General features: G+C 34.7%; 1 protein-coding gene across 26 annotated transcripts in view; it reads left to right on the top strand.

Moving 5' to 3' along the window:
• The window catches only part of DLG1 (discs large MAGUK scaffold protein 1), a 254,142-nt gene that overhangs the window by 175,755 nt on the left and 59,153 nt on the right, over positions 1–19,234 (top strand). For all 26 annotated transcript variants that reach the window (XM_032406834.1, XM_032406833.1, XM_032406835.1 and 23 more), the window contains 2 exons: positions 523–643; positions 5,820–5,976. In XM_032406834.1, coding sequence (XP_032262725.1) covers positions 523–643; positions 5,820–5,976 — 278 coding nt within the window. The remainder of the gene's footprint in view (positions 1–522; positions 644–5,819; positions 5,977–19,234) is intronic.

The raw sequence follows: 19,234 nt of genomic DNA, 5'->3' as shown, positions 1-19,234 counted from the left end.
TTCTAAGCTTCTTATATGCCAAACTGGAAGCCGGAAGTCCCTTAATTTATTGTAATATTTTCAAGCATAATCTTAGCCTATTTTTAAGTTTTTGGTTTTCATTATTTACAATTAAACTTGAAGTAATAGAAATTTTTTTAAACTTAACCTGCAAAATGACATCACAAAAATTAAGTTACTGTACTTTAGATTTTGTATTATAGTCTTTTCTAGGACAGTCTTTTAAATGACCTTTCCTGGATTTCACTGTGCAAATCAGTTAATGTAAAACTACTTTTTAGTTCTGTTTTCTCAAGAGAAACCAAATGGTATAAGTTTGCTTTACTGATCTGAATATCTGTACTAGTTTTTACCTGGAAACTTGAGCTTGTCTAATTTTTTACCTGGTAAGTCTTTTCTACGAACTTACATAAATAAGCAGATATGAATTATACATTAACTAACCTTAAAATTGATAATCACAAATGCAGTACTGAATGGCTCATTTCACTTAAAGTGCTTTTTACTTTCTTTCTTTTGAAGCTTCTTCTCAACCTGTTGATAACCATGTTAGCCCATCTTCCTATTTGGGCCATACACCAGCATCACCAGCCAGATACTCACCTGTTTCAAAAGCAATGCTTGGAGATGATGAAATTACAAGGTAAGGAACTGAACATTTGTCCTTCTTTAAAAAAACCAACTGTTAGAAGCAGTTGTAATCAGTTTTCAGCCACAGTTTTCAGGACTAAAAAATTTTACTGATAGATAATGAACTTAAACCTTAATTTTTTTCATTGGAGTGTTCATTGAAGAGGCTGAAATATAAAAATGTTTTATATTCCAAATCACTGCCCTTTTTAAAAACATATTACTTATTTTTCAGGAATGGTTAATTGTTCTTAGAAATTAGCATAGGTAAAACTGAGTTAAGAATATACATATGTATATTTAAAACTAACTTTTCATATATTCCTATTTGTTATAGCAATCATTTGATTCATGTTTAGAATTCAACAAGTGCTATTTTCTTTGCTTAATATGTATGTTTGATAACCTCACTCCTAAAATTTACCTTGATCTGACTTTACTGTTTTAAATAAAGTTTGTAGGGGTGCCTGGGTGGCTCAGTCGGTTAAGCATCTGCCTTCAGCTTAGGTTATGATCCCAGGGTCCTGGGATCAAGCCCCGCATCGGGCTCCCCGCTCAGCGGGAAGCCTGCTTCTCCCTCTCCCTCTGCCCCCTGCTCTGCCTACTTGTCCTCTCTCTCTCTCTGTCAAATAAATAAATAAATAAATAATCTTTAAATAAAGTTTGTAAATCTGTCTTTTTATTCCCAAAGAACTCTTAAGTAGGTGGGAAAAAATAAGTGAAAAGTATTTTAGATCTTTTTCACGATTTAATATAGTAATGTTACATTTATACAGATTGCTTTATAATTTGTACAAGTATTTCATATTATAACATTTAACATTAAATGTCTGCTGATTAATGTCTGTTTTATGTTTTTATTAATTGCATTGTTGGCATTATTATTTTGAGCTTTCAAAATTATAATTACTCTTGTCAGACTCCTGACTCTAGGAGTCTTAAAGAGATCATTAAGGTCAGGTAGGAAAGAATATTCATCTATGTCCTTTTTTTTTCAAGAGTTAGCATTATTGAAAACTTAATTTATAAATATATGCTCAGTAATTGTGTTTGGAGTGAAAATTAGCAGAAAAAACAGTGTTTGTGGTTATCTCTTTGTCATATGAATTTTCAAGGCTGTTAGTCTTTAGGCTGTGCTCCTATACTGATCTGTCATGGCTTTGTTGTTGTTTTCTAGTAGTGCCAATTTATAGAAGTAAAGAGGAAAAATAGTTAATGGCTTATCTAGCCTTTAATTTCTACATATTTTTCAAACTAAAAAGTATGTTATACTGGTGTCTTGATTGCTGTTCCCCATCTTTTTTCATTACATATCTTTTCTCTAGAATATTGTATTGGACTTTTTTAGTATTACACAAGTCTACCTGTCTTCTCTACTTTTCTGTGAAAATCAGGTGGTTGATTACTGCATATGCCTTCCTAAAACATGTGTTTTATCACTGCCTTTTGATAATTACACAACTTTGTCCAGATATGAAGTACAAAAATCTTTACCCTCATATTAGAAGTTCTCCACAATTTGACCCTAAGCAGTCTTTGAGAGCTTATCTCACGTTACCAATTTAAAAAAAGGAAAAGAGGGCACCTGGGTGGCTCAGTTGGTTAAGCGTCTGCTTTCAGCTCAGGTCATGATCTCAGGGTCTTCCTGGGATCCAGCCCTGTGTCAGGCTCCGTGCTCAGCAGGGGAGCCTGCTTCTCCCTTTCCCTCTGCCCCTATTCGTGTGCTTTCTCGCTCACTCACTCTGTCTCTCAAATAAATAAGTAAAATATTTAAAAAACAAATAATATAAAATAAAAAAGGAAAAGAAAAATCCCAACATACAGAAAATTGATAATTCTAAAGTTCATTTTTTTAACAGCTTTATTGAGATATGATCCACATATCATACACTTCTCCCATTTAAAATGTAAACTCAAAATTTTTTTTGTATATTACATTATTTTTTTTTAAGGAATTTTTTTTTTAAGATTTTATTTATTTGACAGAAAGAGTACAAGCAGGGGGAGCGGCAGGGAGAGGGAGAAACAGGCTCCTGCTGAGCAGAGAGCCTGACACGGGGCTCGATCCCAGGACCCTGGGATCATGACCTGAGCCAAAGGCAGACGTTTAACCAACCGCCTGAGCCACCCAGGTGCCCCACATTATTAATTTTTTTAAATGTGCGATTCATTGGCATTAATTGCATTCCCTACATTAGGAAATCATCACCACTATCTATTTCCAGAACCTTTTTGCCACCTCAAACAAACAAAATTAAGCAGTAATTCCCATTTCCCTCTCCTCCCAGTCCCTGGTAACCTCTAGTCTAGTGTACTTTGTGTCCTATACATTTGCCTATTCTAGATTGTTCATATAAGTATAATCTTACAACTCTTTTGTGTCTGACTTCTTTCATTTAGCATAGTGTTTTCAAGATTCATCCATGTTGTGTAGCATGTATCAAAATTTCATTCCTGGGGTGCCTGGGTGGCTCAGTCAGTTAAGCGTCTGCCTTTGACCCAGGTTATGATCCCAGAGTCCTGGGATGGAGCCCTGCATTGGGCTCCCTGCTTAGCAGGGAGACTGCTTCTCCTTCTACCTCTGCCTGCCGCTCCCCCCCTGCTTGTGTGCTCTCTCTCTGTCTCTCTGTCAAATAAATAAATAAAATCTTAAAAAAAAAAGTCTTCATTCCTTATGTAAGCTGAAAATATTCCATTATGTGTATATACCACATTTTATTTATTCATTCATCTGTTGATGGACACTTGGCTTATTTCCACCTTTTGGGTATTGAGAATAATGCTCTGATAAACATTGGCTTGCACGTATCTGCTTGCATTCTTGTTTTCACTTCCTTTGAATATATACTGAGGAGTGGAATTGCTGAGTCATACAGTCAATGTATGTTTACATTTATGAGGAACCATTTGTTTTTTATAGCACCCACACCATTTTACATTCCCACCATCAATATATGAGGGTTCCAGTTTCTCCACAACCTCACCAATACTTGTTTTTTCTCTTCCGTTTTGTTTTATAGCCATTGTAGTAGGTGGGATGTATCTCGTGATTTTCATGCATTTCTCTAATGACTAATAATGTTGAACATCTTTTCATGTGCTTATGTTATTTGAAAAACCAGAATTTATTTTCCTCGGAAATACTGCTGGATTTTAGCAGAATATTTTATTATTTATATAAAATTTATATTTATATAAAACTAATTCATATATATGTGTGGCTTTTTGCTTCATACAAATATATTTTTTTCTTTTCAAGTTTTTATTTAAATTCCAATTAGTTAGCACACAGTGTAATGTTAGTTTCAGGTGTAGAATTTAGTGATTCATCACTTACAAAAAACACCCAGGACTCATCACAAGTGCCATCCTTAATACCCATCACCCATTTAACCCATCCCCCCTCCCACTTCCTCCATATATGTTTTAAAGTAGTAGAAACCCTAAACTGTGAGTCCATCATCTAACAGTGAAATAAAACATCAATATAGCGTAACCTATTTTGTGCCCTGATCCTATCCTGCCTCTCCTACACTGCCTCACCAAGTGAACTATTTTCCTGAATTTGGATTTATTAGTCCATTTTTTTTTATATATGTGTATATGTGTTTAATATTTTCTAAACAATTACTTGGTTTTGCTATATTTGATAAGAAAGTATAATTTTGTTAACCCTGTAAGGGAACTGGCAAAGAAAGCTGATTAGTGATGAAAACCTATGTATGACTAGAAAATGCCAGTTTAGGCTTTTAGCAAATACTTAAGATTAATTCCACATTATATGGAAGGATCCCTAAAATTCATTTTTTAAAAATACTTACCTCTGGGGGCGCCTGGGTGGCTCAGATAGTTAAGCATCTGCCTTCTGCTCAGGTCATGATCCAAAGGTCCTGGGATTGAGCCCCGCCCACATTGGTCTCCCTGCTCAGCAGGGAGTCTGCTTTCCCCTCTCCCTGCCGCTCCCCCTGCTTGTGCGCACGCGCGCGCGCGCTCTCTCTCTCTCTCTCTCTCTCTCTCTCTCTGTCAAATAAATAAAATCTTTTAAAAAAAAATTACTTCTGTTAAGCCTTTTACCAATAGCTTTTTGAAATGTTCTAGAAAAATCCAGTTAAATTTTTAAAATATTTACCAAATATGGTACATTCTAATTTCAAATGATATTCTGTATCTCATCATACCTGCTGCTGGAATTTTCATGGTCTTACCAGAGGTATAAATGGTATTCACACAACCATTTATAACTGGCAGCAAATGTTAAACACTAGTAGTGGTAAGCTATATTCTGATTTCAGAGATTTTAAAAAATAGGGGATGGGGGAGAAGGCTCATCTTAGAATGGGTGAACAGCAGAGAGAGAGAGAGATGGAAGTATGTGACTTAAGAAGTAAAAAATAATTATTTTATATAAAAAGTTTAGAGATGGGCAGTTCCAGCAATTGTGTAGCAACCCTTAGGTCCATGGTGTCCCTGGGATTCTTCTGGTCTTACCTTCATGGTTAGAATATGTCTAAATCAGTAATGGGATTTTATTGTTCATTTTTTGTGTGGGGGTTATTTTGGGTGGGGAAGGGAACAAAATGTGCTTTGTTTTTGTTACAGTCTATCTTTCCTTGGGAAATGACAATAAAATTTACCTTTATTTCTCAGAGGCCAAAATAGGGTCTTAGCCTCAACTTAGCAAAGAGGAATGAGATTGCTATGACTGGCTTAGGTTAGTCATGATTCATCCTTTTGAGACTGGAAAAAGGGCCTACCTTTTCTAAGACAAAGGTTTATCTGCCTTTTACAACATCTAGGAAGTAAGGGCAGTGACTGCTTCCTAGGTAATAAGATGTGTACAACATCAGCTTTTCTTAAGTGTATATATTTCTTGAGTAGGTTCTTTATGTCATTATTTTTTTTAATTACCACAATTTTTTTCTCCTTTTTGTTTTAGTTTCATGTTTGTTTTTTAACAAAAATCATTGGTTTTTAACATGGGTTTTTAGCTTTCATTTAAAATTAGAATTTTTCCTTTTAATTTCTAAGCCTCTTGGAATCTCTACTCTGTCTTGAAAACCTTTTTAACTTTCATCTAGCTTTCTTTATAGTGTGATAATATAAGAGTTATCAGTAGAGCATTCTCACTGATACAATGTCAAGTTCTATATAAAATTTCTAAGGTGTTCAATATTTTCCTAATTTTTTAGGGAACCTAGGAAAGTTGTTCTTCATCGTGGCTCAACAGGCCTTGGTTTCAACATTGTAGGAGGTGAAGATGGAGAAGGAATATTTATTTCCTTTATCTTGGCTGGAGGACCTGCTGATCTTAGTGGAGAGCTCAGAAAAGGAGATCGTATTATATCGGTAGGATATGTTAATCAAATTATGTTTTTATTATTATAACTATGACCTGACCTATTATTAAAAGTTTTGTTTTTTACATCCTAAAGTTATGGGAGATATTTTGGTTATTTTCTTACCATTTTGCAACTGAATTGTAGGATTGCAGTGTTGTCAGAGAACATGTTCTATAGGATAGATTTTCTTTTGATATTTGACTTACCTGTAAGCAGGTCAGTCTTTATAAATGTGCTTGAAGAAAGTATGTATTCTCTATTTGTTGACTCCAAGGTTATCTGTATGTTTATTTGTGTAGTGCAGATCTTCTTTATACTTTAACTTGTTGTCTGTTTGATCTATTATTAAAAGAAATTTTTTAAGCTTCTGAATGTGATGGTGGGTTTAGCAGTTTGTCCTTGCAGTGATGTTTAATTTTTATATCTTTGAAACTATATTATTAGATGCATCTAAGTTTAGAATCATTATTCCTTCCTGGTGAGTTGAAATTTTTTATCATTATGTAATAATCCTCTTTATAGTAATGGTTTTTACCCTAGAAGCTATGTTGCCTGATATTAATATGGCTCTTTTTGGCTTGATATTTGCTTCATCAAATTATCTTTATTTCACCCTCACTTGTAAATATAATTCAGTCTAAAGTGCTAGGTTGACAGCTGTTGTCTATCAGTACTTTGAAGATACTGTTTTATGCTATCTGGCTTCTTTTGTTGCTATTTACGAAGAAGATCTGCACTGTATCTTGTTTGCAAGTGATTTGGTTTGTTTTTCTTTTTTTCCACTGACTGCTTTTTAAAGTCTCTTACTTTTTTTGGTATACTACAGTTTAACTAAAATGTGTTTATGTCTAGCATTTTATTTATTCTGTTTGGGATTCATTCTGCTTCCTGGATCAGAGGAGTCCTGTCTTTAATCAATTCTGGAATCTTAGCCAGTATTTTTTCAAATTTTGCCTTTCCCACATTGTGTGGATTCTGTCCTCCTTCAGTTCCTTTGAGAGGATATTATCTTTCTGTTCTGCATGTCTTTTAACCCCAATTTTATATTTATCAACTCTCTCTCCTTGTACTTAATTTCAGTCATATCTGTTTTCTAGTTCATAAATTTTCTTCGTCTGCTCTTTAAGCCAAAACTAATTTTTTAATTTCAGAGTACTCTTTGCTTTCTAGAAATTCTTTCTGGTTTTTTTTTTTCAGTCTGTCTTGGTGGTTTTTGTGGAGTCTTTGTTATTTATAGTTTCTAATATTCTTTTAGATTTTTCCTTTATTTTATCTTAAGTGCTATAAGTAATAGTTCTGTTTTTTGAAGCTTATAGGTAACTAATACATGTGACCTGTGATAAATTGTTTTATTCTAAATTTTACATTGTGAGTTTGTTTTCAGTAGTACTTGATAGAGTGATGGGAGAAAGAGAAAGAATAGATGGGGATGGGGGAAACCAGCCAAAACTGTACCTAACATGTAATGGCATCACTGGACTAGAAAAACTAATAAAAATTCTAGGAAGCCACAGAGCAAGTCTTAACACCTGTCAACTCTTTCCCATTGGTCTTCACTGAGTGCTCAGATGCAATAAACCAAAGGTTGGGAACCAACAGAAGAGAACTGAGAAAAAAATCATTCCTGAATCATACAAGGTACCTGCTCAATAAAAATAGGGGACCTTGGGCAGATCTGTGAAAACCAGCCCTGGGAACTCTGTACTTGAGCTGTTAAGATATAAGGGTTGGGGGGAGATAAGAGAGTTCAGAAAAAGCCCTCTGAGACTATGTGGACAGAGTGATATCTCCAAGACACAGCAAGCCTGGGACAGATCTTGAGAACAAAGAGAACTTAAAGCTGGCAGCAGGTTTATAAAGCAGACAGTTTTAAAAGTCAGTAGTTCTGCTATAAAACACTAAGTGATCCTGGTAGTCTCCAGGATCTAATGCTAATACTCCCACCTTACGTCCCTCAGGGGAAAACGTCTTAATCCTGCTCTCAGAACATCTGAAGCTAAACTTAATTAAAACTGCAATAAAATATAGTTGTAGTTCCCCCCACTGTTGTGGCCCAACACAAGGGTTGTTCCCTATTCTGGGATTAAATAGTACTTGTTTCAGCCTCTATTGTTATTTTATCTGAAATTGTCTATTTTACAATTAAAAATTACAAAACATGCAAAAAAAGGAAGAAAAGAAAACTAGTTGTCAAGACAGAAAGCAGTCAATAGAATTAAATCGAGAAGGCTCAGATGTTGAATTTATCAAACACGGACTTGAAAATAAGTATGATAAAATCATGATGAGGATGAGGTGATGATGAAAAATACTAAAGAATACAGGAGTAAAGGTAGAAAATATGGATGAAAAGATTGGAGAATTTAGACAAAGACATCAATACTACAAAAAAGGATCCATGGAATGGCTAGAAATTAAAAAAAAAACTGTCAAAAATGAAAATTTTATTTAAAAGACTTAATAGCACACTGGACTCAACAAAGGAAGGAATCCGTGAACTTGAGCATAAGACAGACAAAGTTTCCAACGTGAAACTTAAGGGGCAGTGTGTAGAATTTGGGAAGAAAAAGCAGACCAGAGCATCCAAGATCTATGGAACAGCATCAATCTAATAAAGAGGAGACAGAATCTCTGAAAACATAATGACTATTTTCTAAAACTGATGAAAAATACCAACCCACAGGTCTATGAAGCTCAGCAAACAAGACCTAGATATACTAGAAAGCTACACTAAAGAGCACTTGTTAAAAGCAGTCTTAGAAACAACACATTACCTACATAGGAACAATACAAATGACAACTGACTTCTCGATGGAAATATTAGAAGGCAAAGCCAACTGAAGGATATCTTTAAAGTGCTTAAGGAAAAAACTGTAAATCTAGAATCCTATATCCAGTGAAATTATTTAAGAGAAATGAAGTTGAAATAAAGACATTTTCAAACAGACAAGCAGCTTAGAGAATTTGTCCCTTGCAAACCTACAAGAAATACTAGAAGAAATTGTTCTGGTTAAGGAGAAATTATATCAGATGAAACCCTAGATCTGCAGAAGCAAATTAAGAACAACAGAAGGGGTACCTGGATAAATATAAAATATACATTTTTTAATTTTTTAAAAAATAATTGTACATATTTGGTAAGACTATTAGCTATTTAAAACAAAAATAATTGCATTATATACTAGGGGTTATTGACATACAGAAGTAAAATATAAGGGCACTAGAGCACAAATTGACAGGGAAAATGGAATTATACTAGTGTTTCTCATAGTTTGTGAAGTGATATAAAATTATTTGAAAGTGGACTGTGAGATCTTATATTTACATGTCATTATTTCTGGAGGAAGCCCTAGAAATACTCCCAAGAGCTGTAGTTTTAAAAATTCAATACAGGGAATAAAGTGAAATACGAAAAAATACGTGCTTCTTACAAACAGAGGCAGAAAAGGAGGGAAAAAAAGAGGAAGTAGAAAGCAATATGAAGATGTGAGATTGAAATCCAACTCTGTTAGTATCTACATTGCAGTTAACACTCTTAAGATGCAGAAATTATTAGCTTGGTTCAAAAAAAAACCAAGACCCAAATATATACTCTTCACCAGAAATTCACTTTAAATATATAAAGACTCATATGTTCTAAGTAAGAGAGTAGAAGAAAGTAAACTATATAAACAAAATATGAAAGATGGTGTGACATACTCCTGTGAGGCAAAATACACTTCAAGACAAATAGTATTATTGATAGATTTTTTTATAATGATGAAAAACATTATTTAATCATGAAGACATAACAGTGTTCAGTGTGCATGTGCCTAATAATTCATTCAAAATACATGAAGCAAAAATTGCCAGAACTAAGGAAAGAAATGGAAAAATCTACAGTCAAGTTGGGGATTTAAACACCTTCTTCCATAATTGATAGAATAAGTAGACAAAAGAAAAAAGAAATTTGTGTCCTTATCACTCATCATCTACAAAAATTAATTTGAAATGGATGATAGAACTAAATTTCTAGGGGCGCCTGGGTGGCTCAGATGGTTAAGCGTCTGCCTTCGGCTCAGGTCTTGATCCCAGGGTCCTGGGATCGAGCCCTGCGTTGGTCTGTCTCCCTGCTCCGCAGGAAGCCTGCTTCTCCCTCTCCCACTCCCCCTGCTTGTGTTCCCTCTCTCGCTGTGTCTCTCTCTGTCAAATAAATAATAAAATCTTAAAAAAAAAAATCAGTCTTAAGGGTTTTCTGTATCTCGTGACAGTGTCTACACAACATATGCAGTTGTCAAACTCTTAACTGTAAGCTAAAAAGATGAATTTATTGAAGGTAAATTATGCCTAAATAAAAGGAGATACAGGTGATCCTTGAACAATGGGGTTGAACTGCATGCGTCCACTTATATGCAGATTTTTTGGATAAATACAGTCTAGTATACTAAATGTATTTTCCTTATGATTTTCTTTTTAAGATTTATTATTTGAGAGAGAGAGAGAAAGCACATGAGTGAGGGGGGGAGCAGAGGGAGAAGGAGACAATCAGACTTTCCACTGAGCAGGGAGCCTGATGGGATAGCGGGGCTCAACCTGAGCTGAAATCAAGAGTCAGACACTTAGAACTAAGCCAGGTGCCGCCCCCGCCCCCATGATTTTCTTAATAACATTTTCTGTAGTTTATTGTAAGAATAAAATATATAATACATATACAATTGGTAAGACTTCTAGTCAACAGTAGGCTATTATTAGTTAAGATTTTGAAAAGTCAAAAGTTATATGTGGATTTTTAACTGTGGAGGGCCAGCATATATCCCATATCTCACCCAGTTGAATGGCTAAAAAAAAAAAAATTGATGACAAACATTGGTGAGGATGTGGTACACTGGTAGCTCTCATTCATTACTGTTGGGCATATTGTACAGTCACTACAAGAATTTTGGGGGAAGTTTTTGAGAAATTAAACATACAACTAACCTTATCACCCAGATTTTACCCAAGAAATCGTCTACAGAAACACTTAACAGAGAAATGTTCATAACAGCCTTATTAATAATAATTTAGATCTGGAAATGACTCAAGTGTCCATCAATAGTCAAGTAGCTAAATAAGTTGGAGTACATTTATATAATATAACGCTACTTACCAATAAATAACAAACTACTGAAACACAACAGCATAGATAACACTAAAGAACATCACATTGAGTAAAAACACCACAAAAACACATACAGTAAGATTCCAGTTACATGATAATCATGAGTAGACAATAATTTCTAGTGAGAGAAGTCAGTGGTTGCTGGTAATTATACTGATTATAAAGAGGTATGATGGAAATTTCTGAGTTGGATGATGGAAAATGTATATATCTTGTTTGCATTTGTGGTTTCATGCATGTATACAGTTGTTGAAAATTCTTTCAACTGAACTGTTCAAATTTTTACATTTTATTGCTTGTAATTTCATACTGTAATTTAAATTTTTTAAATAAGTTATAGTGTGATAAGGACAAATTGGTGGAAAGGAATGAATTTGTTAAAAATAAATGTTAGACTAATTAGCTAGTTGTTTGGGGGAATAAAATTAGCTTAGAGCCTTACTTCACACTTTGTGTCAAAATAAATTTTCAGTTGGCTTAGAGTTAGGTGCAAAATATTCAAAGCAAAAATAGATGTTTTTTTAAATTGTCCATGTGGGACAATTTTATATGGGTCACTGACATATTGCTACAGTATGTTAGACTGACCAGCGCAAACTCGTTCACCCAGAACTTTCCCAGCTTTAGCACTGAAAGCCCCATGTCTGGAAATGCCTTTAGTCTTGATTTTAAAACTGAAAATCCAAGACAGTCCAGGCCACTTGCTCACCCTAATGTGAGTGTAAGTTACATACAGCCTTATGTTAGGCTATATGCATCAATAGCCTTAACATTTTAATGCTTACTAAACTTCTCCAGGGAAGTAGCCTGAGAGCAGTAGGAAAAACCTCAGGAGGAAAACATGAAAAAAGATACTCAAAACTAAAAGAAAAGCCTGTTAGTCAGGAAGAAACTAATTTAAGTACCTCATTAGACAAAATTTAGCTGTTTTCAGTCTTCATCTTGAATCAGGATCACTTCAAGGCCTTGTTAAAAAACAGATTCTTAGACCCCATCCCTGAAGTTTTCAATTCAGTATGACTTGGGTAGGATCTAAAATTCTATATTTCTAACAAGTTTTCATGAGATACTGATGTTGCTGCTCTGGGGACCAAACTTTGTAAACTACTATTCTAAAGACCATCCCTTTTATTGGTGTTCTTAATGATAACCCACATCACTGAGAAAAGTATAAATAAGTTATTTGGGAAAGCATGGAAATAAATCATAGGTTTTATAAAATATTCTTTCTGATAAATTTAATTTTGTTGAAGAAAGAAGCTTTTGAAATCAAGATTCATTACATATATAAAACACTGTAGTTTTCAGTATGGTATAAATTAGGTATTACAGTTATTCCAGTTATGAGAAGTATGGTGTAGAATACAATTTATGTTTGCTAAAAATTTAGACTCATAGAATCTTAGAATCACAAGTGACCCAAAAGACTTCTCTCCTCTATAAAGAAAGTGAGAAAAGTAGCCAAAATTGTCAAAATGAAGTTGTTCAGAACTCTGGAATTTAACCAAAGGCTTGCAGCAATTCAGGAAGTTTATTCCAAAAAAAAAAGCTAAATCTTCATAAGAGGGAGCTTTTGGAGTATTAACTTGCTTAAGTCCCATCCTCTGCTCTCCAGCATCACATTAGTCTTGAGAAATAGTCCATTTATAGTGAAAATCAGTAACCTCACAGCCACTAGAGAGCAAGATGCAAGTAGAACTTTCAGAGCGTCTTTCCCAGAGAATTGTCATAATTTGACCTGTCTGGTGGTTCTTTAAGAACCCATTTGCAAAGCTCTCTGTTTTGACCTGAATCAGAGCTCCACTAATGCAAAAGCGTTTTTCCCTGGGGTATTTGTCAAAACAATTAGAGGCACATATGACTGCCTGAGACGTTGGATAATAGTTGAAGCAAACAGTATGTTAATCAAAAGCTTAAAAGGATAAACTGGGGAATGAGTCTCCATTAAGGCCTTTGAAAAACTCTGACATATTCCTTGGACTCTAGGAAGACACATATATGTTCTGGACACTGCATATTTAGGAAAGACCTGAAAAGGTCCTAACCTCTCACCTCTGACTGATCATGAGGCTCTGGGTGGACAGAAAGTGACAAGGCAGAGTTATCAGTTGCCTAGCTGTGTTTTGAAGGCATTACCCAACATGTAAACAGAGCCCTTGAGCAAAGAGTCCAGGCATTAAACAAAATCTCTTTCCAGTCGTTAACTGACCACCAAGCTAACCAGGCAGAGACTTCATTGGCAAACACATCAAAAAATACAAATTTCATAGAAATTTCACCAAAACCAGAAAAGTCACCAAAACCGACTATCGTAAGCCACAACAATAACAAGCCCTGGGCAGGAGGACATATCTGATTTCTAGAGTTGCTACATTATATTATTTTAAGTGTCTAGTTTTCCACAAAAAAATCATGAGACATGCAGATAAACAAGAAAATGTGGCCTATACACGGGGCGGGGAAAGCAGTCAATAGAAACTGTCCCTTAGGAAGCAGAACATTGGATTTACTAAACCAAGACATTAAATCAGATATTTTAAATATGTTCAAAGAACTAAATAATGAAAGGAAAAATAAAGGAACAATATCTCAGCAGGTAGAGAATACCAATAAAGAGATTTCTATTATAAAGAAGAACCAAATAGAAACTCTGGAGTTGAAAGATACAATAACTAAAAAGCAGAAGTGCTCTAGACAAACTCAACAACAGCTATGAGCTAGCAGAAGAAAAAATCAGCAAACTTGAAGATACATCTCTTGAGATTATCCAGATGAAGAACAGGAAAAGAAAAAAATTAAGAGCCTCAAAACCTTGTGGGGATATCATCAAGTGTATAGCATATACGTAATGAAGTCACAGAATGACAGGAGAGCTAGGAAGTGCCAGAAAGATTGAGTAAATAATGACTGAAAACTTTAAAAATGTGATGGAAAAATATTGTACGCATCTGAGAAGCTTAGTGATGCACTCCAAGTAGAATAAATTTGAAGAGATCCATACTATGCACATATCATAATCCAACTGTCAAAAGACAAATATTGAATCTTGATAGTAGAGAGAAATGATTCATTACATACAGGGAATCTTCAATAATATTAACAGTGATTTCTTATCAAAAACCATGGAAGCCTGAAGACAGTAGGATGACATACTCAAAGTTCTGAAAGAAAAAAAGTTATTAACCAAGGATTCTATATCCAGGAGCAAAACTATCCTTCAGAAATGACAAATCAAGACATTCCCAAGTAAACAAAAGCTGAGGAAGTTCATCTCTAGTAGATCTGTCCTGCAAGAAATACTAAAGGGAATCCTTCAGACTAAAATAAAAGGACAGTAGACAGTAACCTAAATCCATATGAAGAAATAAAGAGTGTTGTTAAAGGTAACTACATAGATAAATGTAATACAGTAGAAGTGTATTTTTTGTTTGTAACTCCTTTTTTCTCCTGATTCAAAAGACAACTGAATAAAGCAATAATTTAAATCTGTGCTGATGGGCACACATTTTAAAAAGATGTAATTTATGTGACAGTAGTATCACAAGGCAGGTAGAGGGCACAGAGTTTTATATACCAATGAAATTAAGATGGTATAATCCAAAGTGTAGAACACTATGTTAATTATAATCCAGAGGGAACCACTAAGATAAATAGCTGAAAATATATATAATAAACAAGGGAGTTAAAATGGTACACTAGAAATTATCTGTTTAACAAAAGAAGGTAGAAATGGAGGAATGAAGGAACAGAAAAGATATCAGACATGAAGAAAACAAATAGCAAAATAGATGACACAAATCTTTTTCAATAACTACATTAAATGTAAATGAATTAAACACTCTAATTAAAAGACAGATATTAACAGGGTAGATTTAAAAAAAAAAACAAAAACAGGATCCGGGGTGCACCTGGGTGGCTGAGTCAGTTGATCGTCTGACTCTTGGTTTTGGCCCAGGTCACAATCTCAGGATCGTGAGATCGAGCCCTGTGTCGGGCTCCATGCTCACTGGGGAGTCTGTTTGAGTCTCCCTCTGCCTCTACCCCTACCCACCTTGCATGTGCATGCACGTGCTTTCCCTCTCTCTCAAATAAATCTTTAAAAAAAACAGGATCCAACTATATGCTGTCTATGACAGACACATTTTAGATTCAAAGACAGTGGTTTACTTTTCAACAAAGATTAAAACTAAAAGGTTGGAAAGGATATACTATGCAGGCAGTAATCAGGAAACACCTGGAGTGACTATACTGATGTCATACAAAGAAAACTAAGATAAAAATTGTTACTAAAGACAAAGTACATTTTATAATGTGTATGTTCTATAGATTATATATGATATAGTATATATTGTATATATTATATCATTGTTGATGAATTTCTAGAAAGACATGAACTATTGAAACTGACTCAAAAAGAAATTGAAAATCCGTATAGACCTATAACAATTAAAGAGACTGAATTGATAAAACATTTCACAAAGGTAAGAGCCCAGGACCAGATGGTTTCACTGGTACGGTCTACCAAACATCTAAAGAATTAACACCAGTCATTCACAGACTTCCCCCAAAAAGGAATAGGCATGAAGAACACTTCCCAACTCATTCTAGGAGGACAGTATTGTTCTTTTATCAAACCAGACAAAGACATAATAGGAGAAAACAACAAACCAATATTCCTTACATCCTTAGAGATGTAAAAATCCTCAACAAAATTGCAAACTGGAGACAGAATGATAAAAAACATTATATACCAGAATTAAAAAAAGGACTATATACCATAACCAAGTGAAATTTATCCAAGAAATGAATGGTTGGTTCAGCATTAGAAAACTAATCAAAGTAAGCACTGTATTAATAGAGTAAAGGACATAAATGACACAATCATCTCAATAGACACAGAAAAAGCACTTCTTGAAACCAACACCATTATGTCTTTCCCTCTAAGATCATAAACAAGACAAGGGTGTCTACTCTTGTCACCTGTATTCAACATCATACTGGAGTTTTTAAACAGGGCAGTTAGGCAAGAAAAAGAAATAAAAGGCTTCCAGATTTAAAACAGTGAAGGAAAACTATCTCTATTTGCAGATGTCATGATATCTTACATACAGACAATCTTAGAAAATCCAGCAATAACAACAAAAAAGCTATTAGAGTTAATAGACAAGTTCAGCAAGTTTGCAGGACAGAAAACCACTGTACAAGAAACAGCTGTATTTGTATATACCAACATTGAACTACCTGAAAGTGAAATTAAGAAGGGGTACCTGGGTGGCTCAGTCGGTTGAGCATCCAACTCTTGATTTCCAGGGTCCTGGAATCAAGTGCCACTTCAGGCTCCTTGCTCAGCAGGGAGTCTGCTTGAGGATTCTCATTCTCTCCCTCTGCCTCTCCCTGCCTTGCACTCTCACTCTCTCTCTCTCTCTCTCCCCCTCTGCCTTCCCCCCTCCTTCCCTCTCCCCCCTAAAAATAAATAAGTCTAAAAAAAAAAAAAAAAAAGAAAGAAAACAGTTTCACTTATAAGAGTAAAACACCTAGGAATAAAGTTAAAATGCAGATAAAATGTGGAGTATCTATATGATAGAATATTATTCAACCGTAGTAAGTAATGGGACACTGATACATGCTACAACAAAGATGAACCATGAAAGTATGCTAAGTGCAAGAAGCTAGACACTAATGGCCACATATCATAGTATCCCATTTATTTAAAATGTACAGAATAGATAAATCCATGGAGACAGAAAGTAGATTAGTAGTTGCCAGGAGCTAAGGGAGAAGGGGAATGGCTGCTAATGGGTAGTGGGTTTCTTTTTGAAGTGATGAAAATGTTTGGAATTAGATCATAGTGCTAATTACACATCCTTTTGAAGATACTAAGAACCACTGAATTGTACACTTCAAAAATGTGGGTTTTATGTAAATTTTTTAAGTGATAGTGTAAAAAAAAGTAACCTTAAGGCTGTTTACACAAATATGTCTCTCAGTGCAAGGATTTCTTTTAAAATATCCTTGATAATGTATCTTCTATTAAAATGTTTGGTGATATTTTAGAAAGTTTTTATAATTTGTAGTCTTACTAAATTATTCTTTTTTGAATCTATACAAGATGTCCAGATCTTTTCTGTAGCAAAAAGATTTGCTGCTCAGGAATAATTCATTAAAAATTATAATCTTTTCAGGATGCTTGGTTGGCTCAAGTCGGTTAAACATCAGATTCTTGATTTTGGCTCAGGTCATGATCTCAGGGTCGTGGGATCGAGCCCTATGTTGGGCTCTGAACTCAGCACAGAGTCTGCCTGCCCCTCTCTCTCCCCCCCTCCTTGCTCGCGCGCTCTCAGAGAAAGGAAGGAAGGAGATTTTTTTTTTTTTTAAAGATTTTCTTTATTTATTTGACAGAGACACAGCGAGAGAGGGAACACAAGCAGGGGGAGTGGGAGAGGGAGAAGCAGGCCTCCCGCGGAGAAGGGAGCCCGATGCGGGACTCGATCGATCCCAGGACCCTGGGATCATGACCTGAGCCGAAGACAGACGTTTAACGACTGAGCCACCCAGGCGCCCTGAAGGAAGGAAGATGTTAAAGAAAAAAAGAATTATAATATTTCCTGCAATTATCTATGAAAATTTATCTTCTTTTATATTTCTTCACTAATTTGTTTTTCAGGGAATTAGAAATTCTACTTTATGCTCAAGGTAAAACTATTTATACATTGTGTTGAGTTTTTTTTATAGCCTTCAGCTAGAAATTATCTCCAATAAAAGCACATTACATTGTATTACATTTCTTTAGATTAAAGTTTTTTTGATCTTGATTTTCATTCAAGAACTACTAGGTATTTACCCAAAGAATACAAAAATACTAATTCAAAGGGATACATGTACCCCAGTATTTATAGCAGCATTATCTACAATAGCCAAATACAAAAACAACCCAAATGTCCATGGACTGATGAATGGATAAAGATGTGGTGTATTATAAAAAAAAAAAAAAAAAAAGATGTGAGGTATTTTATATACATTTATGTATACACACACACACACACACACACACACACTGGAATATTACTCAGCCATAAAAAAGAATGAACTCTTGCCATTTGCAATGACATAGATGGAACTAGAGAATATTATGCTAAGCAAAGTAAGTCAGAGAAAAACATACCATATGATTTCACTAATATGTGGAATTTAAGAAAGAAAACATGAGCAGAGGGGAAAAAGAGAGAGGCAAACCATAAAACACTCTTAACTATAGAGGAAGAAAATGGATGGTTACCAGAGGGGAGGTGGGTGGGGGGATGGGTTAAATAGGCAATGGGGATTAAGGAGTGCACTTGTTGTGATGTGCACTGGGTATTGTATGGAAGTGTTGAATCATTAAATTGTATGCCTGAAACTCACATTACACTGTATGTTAACTAACTGGAATTTAAATAAAAACTTTTTTTTAAAAAGTGTATTTGTTTTAACTTAGCTGCATAATAACATCCTTTATAGATAATACCAAATGTCAGGTCTTTACATGGTTAAAATGTTCTTTTATATAAATTTTATAATCCCAAGAATTTCTGGGCTCATAGTCATTTTTTCCAAAATTGGTATATGATCTTTAACAGGTTTGAGATTTGATGTCGACAAAACACACTTTCATATAAAAATGGCTTGACAGTTCTTCCTTTCCAAAAATATTTGATCAAGGTTTCAAGAAAGCATTACTGTAGCCTATTCACTGATGATTTTTAGGGGGAAAAAACAACTTAAGTATTTAAAGCTATTACCATTCAAATATAATGCTCCCATGAATGTCCATTTAAGTTTTGCTAATAGTGGAAAAGGCACAGTGTCTTAAGATAGTGTGCTTGCAGTATATACTAGGTATTGGCAGCCTTTCAGAAATAAGAATTAAGTTGCTTACTTTCGAGTGGAATTGATCACCTCAGTAATTATTTACCCAAGGAAGGGCCCTGTCTTCAAAACACGTCTCCTTGTTCATTTGATAACATTTACTCTATTTAAATGTCAGTCTTTGAAATTTGAGCTATTAATACTTTACTCCAAAAGAATGGAATCTTAGTTTGGGGAAGACAGTTGGAACTGAAATGAGTAATAGGAGTGAAAGTATGGCAGA

Source organism: Phoca vitulina, unplaced genomic scaffold, assembly GCF_004348235.1.
Source record: "Phoca vitulina isolate PV1807 unplaced genomic scaffold, GSC_HSeal_1.0 scaffold8, whole genome shotgun sequence".
Taxonomy (NCBI): Eukaryota; Metazoa; Chordata; class Mammalia; order Carnivora; family Phocidae; genus Phoca; species Phoca vitulina.
Note: the sequence above shows the minus strand (reverse complement) of the source record. Positions and strands in the feature narration are given on the sequence as shown.